The following is a 12,500-nucleotide window of genomic DNA, read 5'->3' on the forward strand; positions in this document are numbered from 1 at the left end:
CAGCCCCATTCCTCCCCAAGTGTTTGCTCTGCTGTCAGGAGAGCACTGACGTGTTGCTGCTTACAGGCACTCAAGGCAATGTGGCCATGGGGCAGCCAAGGCAGCAGCTTGGGACCCATCTGAAGCTCTGTCCTTCCACACGAGGAGGAGTGGGAAGGCTTTGCTGCCTTTTTAGGCTGAAACGAGTGAGATGGAAATAGGATTCAGCCACATCCTTTGCACACACTGCTCTTGGCCACCCCCTGACCTCACCAAGCAGCTCTGCACAGCAGCAGATCCAGCAGAGCTCAGCCCAGACTCAGTCTTTGGCTCAGTCTTTGCCAAAGCAGCACTTTCAGAAGATTTCAGTGGTGCCACCCTATAGGTGTGAGTCCTCAGGGCAGCCTTGCTTGCTGATGCAAGGTTCTCAGCCTGTACCTCAGCCTGTGTGGCAGCAAGCTGTAGCATCTGTGTTGTGCTGCTGTGCTGTTTCCTGTGCCCTGAGCTGGTGACTCTGTGACACCAAGCTCTGAGACATCTCACAAAGCCAGCTGCTAGCTGAGACAGGTAAAGAGCAAGAGGATGGATGGATGGATGGATGGAGGGACAGAAGTCTGGAAGGACTCAGATGTGTGGATCACCTTGCTGTCCCCAAGTCCTTGACAATTGAGGCTGCTTTGCTGCAAGGATCAGTGTCTAGGAGCTTGAGCAACCCACAGGGTTCATGTTGCCCACAGTACCAGTCCTTCCTGGGAGGGCTCACAAGCCACACATATGCATGCCAGGACACGGCCAAGGACGAAGCTGGGCTGGTCATTTCCTCCTCCCCCTGCTTTTAATGTCACCAAAGCCAGCTGCTGCTTTCAACATATGTCCCCTGGCAGGAGGCAAAGAGAAGCAGGGAGCTGGGTGGAGCTGCCAAAGGCTCGGTGGGAAGTCAAGGGCAGATGAGTGCAGGGAGCAAGACTCTGCTCTGCAGAGGGACCCAACCCCCCCTTTGGCACAGCTGCACCTCCCGGGGGGCTTTCACTGAGCATCCAGCCCCCCAGCTTCCCACTTTCCTACAGCTTATGCCAGGTGAGGGATAAATCTCCTTCCCTCTTACCCTGCTGAGTGCTCTCCTTCTCTTCCTTTCTCCCCTTCCCTTCTCCCTGCACATGTGGGAGACATTCTCCCTGGCTCTATTTTTTTTTCCACTCAGAAGCTAGTCATCAGAAGTGAGGTCACACGTTTCCAAAGGAAGCAATAAACTGATAAAAACCACAGCCAGGTTATTGTAAGTCATCAGAAAGCTAAGGCTGAGGGTAATGCCATCAGCTTTATGACTTTTCACAGACCCAGAAATCCCACCATCAGTGATGCTGCATGGACCCTCCTGTTCCACTTTGCTGTTACCACTCTTTTACCTTTTTGAGGTAGTTTTTTAAGGCAGCTTTGCAAGGTACTTGCTCTAAGGGCAAAGGGCAGTGCCTGCTGCAGAGAACTGCCTGTCTGCTGGGTGCTTGCTCCTGATGGTGGCCCTGGACGCCACTCAACAAGAGAACCTGCAGGGGACACATGCAACTTATCTAAAAAATTCAGTCAGTTTAGATACGAAAAACACGCAGTGCAATCAAGTAAACTTCTTTTTTTTTTCTTCTTCTTCTTTTTTTTTCTTTTTAAATAAAAGAATTTGGAACTGTTTCCTTCTGGCTGCTGGAGCTTAGGAGGGGGTTGTCTTTGCCTCTGCCCCAAAGCAGCTGAGTTTCAGGGGAGCTGACGTGGTCACTGTTGGGTTATGCTGCCGGGCCCTGCTCCATGGGGCAGCTTCTTGTGGTGATGTTAATGCAGAGGCTGTCGTCATCTGGCAGCAGAACTCACTGCTTGGCTGCTGAAATAACTCAGTGTGACAGCTCTGAGCTTGCTAGCAGGCAGGCCCGTGTCTGGCTCCTCATCTGGCATCAGGAATCACTCCCCTTCCCCGAGCCACAGTCTCATAGGAAGCGTTGCGTTTGCATCACTCCTGCTGATCTGCTGGGGGGGTGTGGGGAGAAGGGAACTGCAGCCTTCAGGAGGCCACACGTGAAGCAAAGGCTCAGCTGCCATCCATCCCCTCCACGTGGTGCCTGCTCGTGCTGTTTGCTGTTCAACAGCCAGGCTGGAACTCACAGTCTCCTTTCCAACCATCAGCCGGCGTTGAGCGGAGCTGCTTGCGTGATGCCCCGGTGACAGATCACCAGTGACTTTCTTCCCCTGTCAACAGAAACAAAAGTCACGAGGATAAATGCAGGATTGCTCCAGGCCAGCATATGTTGAGCTGAAAAGGTCTCAGTGACTTCCCAGACATATGCTGGCTGGCGTGGTGCTGGAACGGGGCTCTCTGAACAGCCGGGACGATGCAGGCCGAAGGGATTAATGTAATGCTGTGGGGAAATGCTAACACAATAAGGGTTCTTTGTGGCATTAGCAGGAGTCATGAGACCAGCTCTGAGATGTCATTGCCTGGCAGCTGGAGGGAGTGCTGGCCTTGAGCTCTCCAGCAGAGAGAAGGAGCTCGTCTGCTGCTTCAGACCTTAACGCTGCTGAGGGGCAGTGAAAATCCAGCAAAGCCCTCTCTCCATTTTGGTGACAGCTCATCTGGAAACAACCACTGCCTCCCTTGTGTCTAGGGAGAGCTAAGGGAATAGGGGTTATTTGGAAAGGGACATCACTTTTCCTTGTGCTTCCCAGGAGCTGTGAAGCTGCGGATGCCAAGAGGAGAACCAGGGCTGCATCACCAGGGTCACATCTCATCCCAGTGAAGCCACCAACCACCCACAGGACTGGGGTTTTGCTATAAAAAGCACTGCAAAACCTGCTGAGGCCAATGAAACAGTTTGTGTCAGTTCCAGCTTTCATCTCCCTGGGCAGCTTCATGCCCACAAAGCCACTGGGCCCCATCCTGACCTAACCCCAGCTCCAGTGAGGGAAGTTCCATCCCTCCCAGCATGATTGTGCTGGAGAATCAGTACCAAGCACCTTCTGAGAATGTGAGAAAGTGGCAGGGAGACTTGGCAAGTAGGGTTCTGTCACAGAAAGTCACAACTGAGCTGTGCTGACCTTGGTCAGCTGCAAATTTTCACAATTGACCAGCAGGTCAGCACAGCTCAGTTGTGAGTTCTGGGACAGGACCAGCAGGTCAGCACAGCTCAGTTGTGAGTTCCCACAACTGACCAAAGTCAGCATGGGTCCCTTGTGAATTTTTTTGACAGACCCCAGGACCCCACACCAGTCCAGGAGGGACCCAAAGCCCCAACCTGGCACCATGTGGTGACCCAAAACCTCTAGGTAATGGCAAGAAGGCACCCAGAACCCTCACACTGTGTCATGAGGGGGCTCAAAGACCCCACATGTCACCATGGAGGACCATGGAGGACGCCCAAAGACCCCATAAAGCACTATGAGGGACCCCACGTGGCAACATAAAGGACCCCTAAACACCCCATAAAACACTATGAGGGACTCAAAGACCCTACACAGCACCAAGAAGGACCTCCAGAGACCCCATCTGCACAATGAGGGAACAAACCCCCCCCCAGAGCACCATGAGCAAACCCCAAACCCCCCCAACCACACCACGAGGGTCCCAAAGAAACCCCCACACCCCCCCCCCCTCTCAGTACCTCGGCACCACGAAAGCAGCTGAAGCCCTCACACCGCACCGCGAAGGCCCAAACAGAACCATCAAGTGACTCCAAAGCCTTCGCGGGAGTCGCTGAGGGGCCGGGCCGGTCCCGCCCCGTCGGAGGGGAGCAGCGGGGCGGGCCGGGCCGGACCGGACCCTCCGCACCGCCCACATAAGGCGGGGGCAGCGCAGGGCGCGGAGACGGCAGCAGAGGCAGCGGCAGGAGGAGGAGGAGCAGAAGGAGCAGCAGAGGCTTCTCCTCTTTTTTTTTTTTTTTTTTCCTGCTCGTTTTCCCTTCCTTCTCCAGCCGGGAATCGCGGCCATGGAGCTGGGGTGGTTGCTGTGGGGCGCGGCGGTGCTGCTGCTGCTCCATTTCCTGATGGAGCTCAGCCCCGCCGTCAACTTCGTGCTTCGGGTCGGGTTTTATTACTTTCTCTTCGTCGTCTGCTCGGCGATGACGGCCCCGGTTTGCATCCTCGTCAACGGCGGCCGCACCGTCAAGAACATGAAGTGAGTGAGTGAGGGAGAGCCCGGGGGGATCCCAGGGCTGGAGGGGACGGGGAGGAGGGGGAATGGCGGGGCCAGGGGGAGGGAGGGTGACAGACAAACCGGAGAGATCGGTTTCAGGCCCAGGCACAGCCTGGGGACTCGGGAGGGGACGGCGGTGACCGCTTTTCCCGCAGGTGTGGGACGGCAGTCCCGCTGTGGCTGATGGAGGGGGGTGGATGGGTGGCAGTGCCCACGCGTGATGGGGAGGAGGGGGTTGTTGGGGTGGTGGCAAGGTTTCGGGGACAGCGGTGTGACAGCAGGGGGTTTTTGGAGGGGTTTTCCCCTCCCTGCCTGTGCCGGGAGGGCAGCAAGTGTTTGGCGTGGGGAGCCCAGGCCACGCGTGTCTAGGGTGGGGGTTGTGTCCTCTGACAGAACTGCTGGGGCTCTTCTCCAGCAGTCTGGGCAAAGGGACTTTGTAAGAGCAGAGGTGGCATCTCACAGAACCAAAGTTAGGGGTTGGAAGGGACCTTGAAAGATGGTGGAGTCCAACCCCACAACTTCTGCTGCCAGCACAGGAGAACTTGGGCTCCTTGCTCTGCTCTCTCATGAGCAGTGTTGGACCCACTCTCAACCATCCAGGTGTCAGGGGAGCCTTGTTGCCTCGATAATCCTTTTTGGATCAAAGGTTGGGCAGTGTCTCAGCTGGTGGAGCTGGACTTTGGTTTGTGGTTGGCTCTGGGCTCTGCCCTGCCCACCCGAGCCCGTGGGCTGCTCTGGAGCATGGCCCCAGGTGATGGAAATGGCAATGTCTGCTCTGCAATCTCCTGCCTGGCCTCAGCTTTGGTTCTCATGGTTTCCTCAGGAGCAGCTTTCCAGTGCACAACCAGCTTTGCAACTGGGAGAATTTAATACCACTTATGGAGATGGTTTTGTTTGGGTTTTTTTCCCCCCACCCCTAAAATTTTGCAAATTTGTAAAGTTAAGGGAACTCTCTAGAAACAACAACTCCTCATGTTGAAACTCAGAACTGAATTTAACCAGAACCACCCTCTTCCTGTAACTTAACTCAGTCATTTCCATGCACTGGCACTGGCTGATGAACCTGGTCATGTATCCCAGCCCCTGGGAGGTTGAGATGATCCAGTGAGCTCCGTATTTCTCCAACATTTTCTCCAGTCTGCTCATCCCAGCTCAGGGAAGGGGCTGGGAGCAGAACACATGCTGGTGACAGGCAGTGGTAGGAGTGTCACTGCCTGGTGCAGAACGCTGCGTCCTCGCTGTGCTCCTGGCTCCAGTGCCAGGCTGGTGTGACTTGGAAGTCATTGCCCTCCATGTCTGAGAGAGACAGAGCTGTTTGTCTAGAGGAGAAACCTCTTCCAAGAGCTTCCAATCTGGTGAGCATGCTTCATTAATACTTGGAAATCAGAGGATCCTAAAAAGGCCTCTGTCACAGGCCGTGGAGCAGAGCGTGTGAAGCCAGGGCTGCTGGATTTCAGGCTCAAGCTGCTACAGAACAAGCACGTGCTTTTTTTTCTGGTCCATTTTCTGGACCGTTTTTCTGGTCTCTCCTTGCATCTGGCAGCAAATGCATCAGATTTACAGTTCTCTGCAGCTGTGACTGCACCAAGCCAGGATCAGTGATACCAGCAGAGGAGCAGCTTGCAGGGTTGGAGGGGAGCAGGACCCATCTGCTGAACCTTGTGAGTGACGTGGCCAACCCAGCAGGTCTGCCAGCCACCCTGGTCTTCTCTGCTTGCTCTGAGCTCTGCCCCTTTGCCTCTTTCAGTGGCTCAGGCCACATCTTGTGCAAGGGAACCCTGGCTCCTTACTGGCAGGAGGAAGTTGGATGGTTGCTGTTGAGTAATGTGTAACCAGCCTAACCCAGCAGCTACCAAACACTGTGACTTCAAGAGCAGTGACCTCTTCTTTGGTTGGCAGTCAGAAGGGAGGAGAAGTGGGATTTAGGTCAGTGGCAATCCACCATGACCTCACTGGTTTGTGTCACCTTGCCTTTCCTCACCTGTCCCCTGATCTCTTCATCTGGGCTGCACTCCTGGAGCCTCCGTGAAGGGTTCCTGGGGCTCTGCAGCTTCTGCACCTCCCTCTGGCCTTTCCCTGGGTGTGGCTCTCACCTTTGCAGTAAATTTGGATGACAGGGGACTGATAGCTGCATTGTCACTTCACTGTGTCACCCGCGGGTGTTGGCCTGGCCTGAACTCCAGTGTCACTGCCAGGGTGGTGGCACCTCATGGAGGTTGGAACTCCATGTGCAGAGGAGCAAGCCAGGAGGTGGCACGTGGCTGAAAGAGTGGACAGCAAGGATGGGGACAGTTTTAGAGAACAGATGCTGCCAAACCAGGGTAAGATGCTGTCTGGGTGCTCAGCTCCTGCTGTGGGTGACAGAAGTGATGGTGTGAGGTGACCACCAGAGTGATGGTGCTGTTCAGCCCTCTGGATGGACCTTGTCTCAGGGGAAAGGCTGACAGCATCCCTTTGTCTCCTCCTGCAGGGAGGGAAGATCCATCCTGTTTTCCTGTGGGCCCTGGGGCAGGGCATCTGGGTGCTTGTTGGAAGTCAGCTCAGTTCTTCCAAGGGAGGGAGCAGAGCTGGTGGCTGCTCCTGGGACCTTTGTCCATGTGCAAGCTCCTCTGTCTCCTGTCCTGGCAAATGGCAGCTCCACTGCCCAAAATAGCCCCGGTGTGCTGCCAGCTTCTGGCTGTGTCCTTTGGCCCAGTTGGAGGGTCCCCAGCTCCACCTGCCTGGGGGTGGCAGGGATGGGCTCTGCTCCCAGGGGCTGGGCTGGTGAGCTGGGGCTGGACCTGCTCAGCAGGGACATGGCAGGGCTGCTGCTGTCCCCTGCCAGCCCTGGGGTGCAGGAGGAGAAAGCTGGGAGCTTTTGTAGATCCCCTGGGAATTGAGCTGCCAAGTGGAAGGTCTTTTGCATGAAGGTGGCTTTGCTGGTGGCAAAACCTCTGCCAAGCTGCCCGGGGAGCATCCCTCTGGCTGTTTGCATCCTTGTGTTGTCCAGAGCAGTGTTTCTTTCTCACCTTCATTCTCCCCCTTTCTTGCACTCCTGGAGGGGCGTAACAATACCCTGTGTTTGGGTCATTGCACAGCATCTCTGAGCACTGCAAGGAGAAGGGGCAGAGCTTGGGTGAGGGCTGTGGAGGCAGCTCCAAGGAGAAGTGTTTGAACAACTTGTGTGGCTCTGCTGATGGCAGAAGGGAAGCACTGGAGCAGACTAACAGGGGAAAACAAACAGCATGAAGTGAGCAGGACTGGCAAAAGTCCTTTAACCAGCACTGAAACCAACAGCCTGGATTTTGGAGGGCTTCCAGTTTGCCCTCTGTTTGCAAGGCCCTGGGAGCTGGGCTAGGCTGGAATCACCTCCTCTGAAGAGCCAGAAGTCAGCCTGGCTGTGGGTTGGTTCTGTCAGCTTGGGGAAAGCATGGACCAGCAAATCTGGCTGTGCCAGCCTCAGGGTTACAGTCAGCTTCTCTCAGGCTTCCTGTAAAATTCCTGCCCTGGGAATGGACAAGGCTTAGCATGCAGCTGAAGCATCTCAAGCACGTAGGACCGTGTGGGACAGACACTTGGGTAGCCTGGGTGTAGCAGCCCCTGTCACCTCCCTGCTCTGCTGCCTCCTGACTGCTCTCCTCTTTTGCAGAATCATCAAAAATGTGGTCAAGACCTTCAAGTATTTCTTTGGCCTGAGGTTTGAGACAAAGGGACTGGAGAACTTCAAGGTGGAAGGACCTGCTATCATTGTGTCCAACCACCAGAGCATGCTGGACATGATGGGTGAGGAGGGATGGAGGGTGGGAGGGTGCATTTCTCTTTCTGACCATCAGCAAAATCCTGCTGGCATCCTCTGGCCAAGCTGCCTCTTGAGGTCTTGCTGTGACCTGCAGCCACCCTGCCCCTGTAATTCTGCTGAGTGCCACCTCCTGCTCTGTTGGTGACAGCAGAGACCCGAGGCACTGCTCTGTCCCTCTGCCCACCTTGGGTTGTGTCTCTTGTCTCACCTGGGTGAGGGCAGGGGGGTGGCTGCTGCATCTCACCCTCTGCCATCACCTTAGGGCTGATGGAGATCCTGCCAGATGACTGTGTCCAGGTGGGCAAGAAGGAGCTGCTGTATGCTGGCACTGTGGGGCTCATCATGTACCTCGGGGGTGTCATCTTCATCAACAGGAAGAGCACCAACAGTGCCAAGATGGTGATGGCAGAGGTGGCCAAGACGATGGCAGCTGACAACGTGAGTGTCACCGTGGTGCTTGGGAGGGTGGCACGGGGCTGGGCATCCTGGGGCTGGGGGAAGGAAGGGGAAACCTCCTGGTGTTGTCTCAGCTCTCAGGCAGCAGGACAGGAGCACTGTAAGTGGGTGCTGGATGGAGCAGAGCCTTATCTTCCCTGTGTGCAGGTGAAGGTGTGGGTGTACCCAGAGGGCACGAGGAACTGCACGGGGGATTTGCTGCCATTCAAGAAAGGAGCATTTCACCTGGCAATCCAAGCACAGGTAACCTGCTCTGGGCTCCTGCTCTCTGAATGCTTCTGGGGGTGCTTCTGGAGGGGGGGTGGTGAGGGTGGCTGGCTGCTGGGGACACTGTCACCCTGCATGGCTCCTGGGTGTTGGGGACTGGGAGAAGATGGGTGCCTTGCCTTCCTGTGCTCTGCCTGGCTTCTCAGGGCTGGGGCTGCTCAAAGCCTGAGGGGGAACTGCTTTCCCTAAAAGGGGTGTCCTAGCAGGGATCCTGGAGGAGGGAGGAGGTGCCAAATTTCTGGCTGTGTTCAATAGGCCAAGCCCAGGGTGTAGCCTGTGCTGTACTGGCAGCTGCTGGGAGGGAAGGGTGACAGTGGAAGTGTCACCTCCCTCTGACACCCTCCCTGAGTCACTGGCTGTAGGTGCTGTCTGTGTTATCAGCACAGAAATAAGGTCTCTGTGCCTGCCCTCCTGGCTCTGCCTCTGCCTGTCTGAAGCAATTGGTTGTAACTTGTGCCTGTGCACAGCAGGACTTGTCCAAACAGGCAGCCCCTGATGTTTGCAGGTCGGAAAATACCTGAGTTCTGAAGCCTGGCTTGGGATGAGGAGCCCAGAGAGCCAGTGCTGCCCTGTGGCTAAACCATAACCTGTGCCTTGAGTGTCCCCTGTGCCTTGAGCTGCTGGGGAGTTGTTTCCCTTTTGTTTCCTGGTGATCCCAGGCTTTGGAAGTCTGGAAGGGTCTTGCTTGTTGTGGGGCTGTGTGTGCCCTGGATGTCTGAGAACCAGGCCAGGTCAGCTCTGCTGGGGGAGATTTGCTACTGAGTTGCTGCAGTGCAAATAATTCCTTTTGCCTCTTCTTCCCTAAGGTCCCAGTGATTCCCGTGGTGTATTCCTCCTTCATCAGCTTCTATAACCCAAAGAAGAGTCTATTTACATCAGGTACCAAAGGGCTTGAGGGGGCTTTTCAGTCACTTGGAGGCAGGGTTGAATCCAACCCCAGGTGGAAATCTGCTTCCTGAGGCTGTGAGAGGGAAGCAGAGCCAGGGTGACCAGGAGATCCCTGTCTGGGAGATGTATGGAATCACTTCAAAGCCTCAACTGGGTTTACTGAGGGAAAGAAAGTAATTAAATATGGTGAGGGATGTTTTCATTAAAAATTGGACACTACCTCTCCCTCTCATCACTGGCACAGACCAAGTCCTGGGGGGGAACAAGCCTGCTCTGCCTCCTGCCCTGCCAGCACAGGGAGCCCTCTGCAGCCCTGCCAGGGATGCTGGAGGTACCAGAGCTGAGCTGTCAGTACAAATGCTGGGTGGGAAGTTGGTTTGCAGTCAGTTTGGAGCAGTACCTCTCATTTTTGGGCATGCATGCCATGCTCTGTGTCTGGGTGGCTGGGAGGTTGGAGTGGTTGGGTGGGAATGTGGGCTGTGCTGGGGGGCAGGGAACAGGAATCCTGTGACATGTTGGTTCCCTACGGGCTCTTCTCTTCTTCCCAGGCAAAATCAAGGTTGAGGTTCTGCCTCCAATAGAGACCAAAGGCCTGACACCAGATGATGTCTCTGACCTCACTGACAGATGTTACCACACCATGAGGGAAACTCTCTTCAAGCTGTCAGACCTCCCGTGTCCAAGCGAGGCAAAGGACTCATCCTAAACACTTCTCACAGTGGTGTCACCCTGTGGCTGGTGGTGGCTGAAGGGACCTGTCTGTTGCCAAATACTGAAGGAACTTTTCTTCCCCTGCAGTGACTTCTAACTCAGGGAACACTCTGGACTGGCAGATACTGAGGTTCCCTGCTGACTGGATTTCTCCCATGGGCTCATTATCTCACAATGAAACGTCTCCTTTTTCTGAATTTCTCAGGCATCAAACTTCTGCTACCAAAGGGCTCAGTGACCAGAGAGGTGAGTTCCCCAGCTCAGGCAGCTGCTGTGAGGTGACAATGAAAACCTGGCTGGAGCCTGGGCTCTGCCTCTGTCCCTGCTCCTGTGTCCCTGCAGGCTCAGCTGATGCTGCTCTGGCCCTGTGCTGTCCCAGGTGGGAACCAGCAGGCAGCAGGTCCTAGCAGCACAACCTTAGTGCTGCTCAAACAGGGTTGAGAATTGGGTGAAAACTCCAGATTCTGGCTCTTGGGCAGCACTGGGGCTGTGGTGTCCACCCTGGGCAGCCCAGAGCACTTCTGCCCTTCATGGGGGAGCTGCCAGGTGATCTCCAGGGCAGGGTCTGTCTCCCTGAGAGACACCCTTGGGTCCCAGCAGCATCTTGTGCTGGAGCTTTGGGTTGCCCAGGGACTCCTGAGCAAAGTCTTGACCTTCTCAAGAGAGCACCCAGGGCCAAAACCTCAGCTTTGCTGCAGAGGAAAATGTGTGGGGCCAGGCAGCAGTGTCTGTTTGGGCTTGGTTGTCCTGTCTGAACCAGTACCCCTGCTCATCCAGGGGTTCAGCAGGAAAGAGGGAAGGTTATTTGGGCAGAGTTTAGCTGGATGCTCACCAGCCTCCCCACTTGATCGTCTGCTGAACGAAGCCCCGTGCTTTCTTCTACCCTCCAGAGCCAGCAGCTTGAGTTAAAAACCTCCCCAGATCTGTCAGGAGTCCTGGGCAGACCCCTCCTCCTGTGTGACATCTTTGTGGCACCCCTGTAGATGCTGTGTGTGAGACCCCCCTGGGTTGGCTCAGAGCATCCCTGGTGTTGGGAAGCTGTGCTGCCAGCCCCCAGGACTTGCTGCAGGCTCAAAGGGCTCTGTCGTGCTGGGTTTGTCACTTGTCATGGTCAGCACTGGCCAAAAGATGGTGCCTGTCCCCCGTGTCTCTGCTGCTTGCAGTGGAGCTGCTGCTCTGGGAGGTTGGTGGAAGTCCTGCAGAGCTGCAGGGTGGGTGAGCTGCAGCTGGGATGGGGTGAGGAAGGCTTCAGCTCTCCCCGTGGGGCAAAGAGGCTCCTTCCCTCCTTCAGATGAAGGGTTTCTGCTGTGCTGTGGGCTGAGGGACCAGCAGAGCTCGTGGGTCTCTCTCTGAGAGCTGCAAGTGTTGATGTCTTCTGTGAAAAGCAAAGCTGGGGCATGGCCGCTGTCCCAGGGGGTGACCTTCACCTCTACCAGGTTCAGGGAGGTTTTAGTTCTCCTGTTCATGGTGCAGGGTTTGTAACCTTGAAATTTGCTGCCTGGGGCTGCTCAGGTAACCACCAGAGATGACTTTTGCAGCCTGTCTGAGGCTGTGTTGTTGGAATTGCTGTTGTGTGGTGTTTTGGGGTTAAAAACTCACCTGGGAAGAGTGGGGGATTCCCAAAGAGCCATCAGAGAGCCTCTTGGCTCTTCAGAGAGCTGAGCTGGTGCTGGTGGGGGTCAGGGGCTTCATCAGAGGGGCCTTACAGTACAGACTCAGGGGTCAGACCCGTGTGGGATGGGTCAGGGTGGGAGGATGGGAACCAAACCAGCACTTTGGAGTGGCAGGTAAAGGGCTGTCATGGAGGTTAAACCCTGGAAGGTCCTGGGAGGGCTCTGTGGAGGGATAACCACATCTGCAGAGTGACTCCTGCAGCACCCTTCCCTGGGATGAGGGAGCAGTGCCTCTGTGTGCAGTTGTTTGCTGTTCACTTTTAATTGGGTTGAGTCGTTTATGTGCTTAAAAAAAAAAAATTTAAAAAAAAATTACAGCTTTGGTTATTTAAATAAAGGTGACTCCTGGTCTTGTGTGGGAGCTGGGGGAGGAGGGCTGCTGGGGGAGGGAGCTGTGCTGACCTTCTTGGAGGGGTTTGGGGGTGGAAAGGGAAGGGCAGGTCCTTGTCCCTATCCTGTGTCCCAGAGGCAGAAGGGCCATGTTTCTGCACCCCACCCTCACACCAACCCCCAGCCTGGCCTCAACTAGGAGGAGAAACACCTGGAAAGGCAGGGGAAGGTGGTGCCCATGTGGACT

At 55.5% G+C, this 12,500-nt stretch overlaps 1 protein-coding gene across 1 annotated transcript; it reads left to right on the plus strand.

Moving 5' to 3' along the window:
• The first annotated feature begins 3,884 nt into the window (after nucleotides 1–3,884).
• Nucleotides 3,885–12,260, plus strand: AGPAT2 (1-acylglycerol-3-phosphate O-acyltransferase 2). Its single transcript, XM_030461358.1, has 6 exons — nucleotides 3,885–4,132; nucleotides 7,779–7,912; nucleotides 8,191–8,366; nucleotides 8,532–8,627; nucleotides 9,458–9,530; nucleotides 10,088–12,260. Exons 1-6 carry the CDS (start codon nucleotides 3,945–3,947, stop codon nucleotides 10,243–10,245), a joined length of 825 nt encoding a protein of 274 aa, XP_030317218.1. The 5' UTR covers nucleotides 3,885–3,944; the 3' UTR covers nucleotides 10,246–12,260.
• Nucleotides 12,261–12,500: the final 240 nt, after the last annotated feature.

The sequence above is a fragment of the Calypte anna genome, chromosome 17, assembly GCF_003957555.1.
Source record: "Calypte anna isolate BGI_N300 chromosome 17, bCalAnn1_v1.p, whole genome shotgun sequence".
NCBI classification, from domain to species: domain Eukaryota; kingdom Metazoa; phylum Chordata; class Aves; order Apodiformes; family Trochilidae; genus Calypte; species Calypte anna.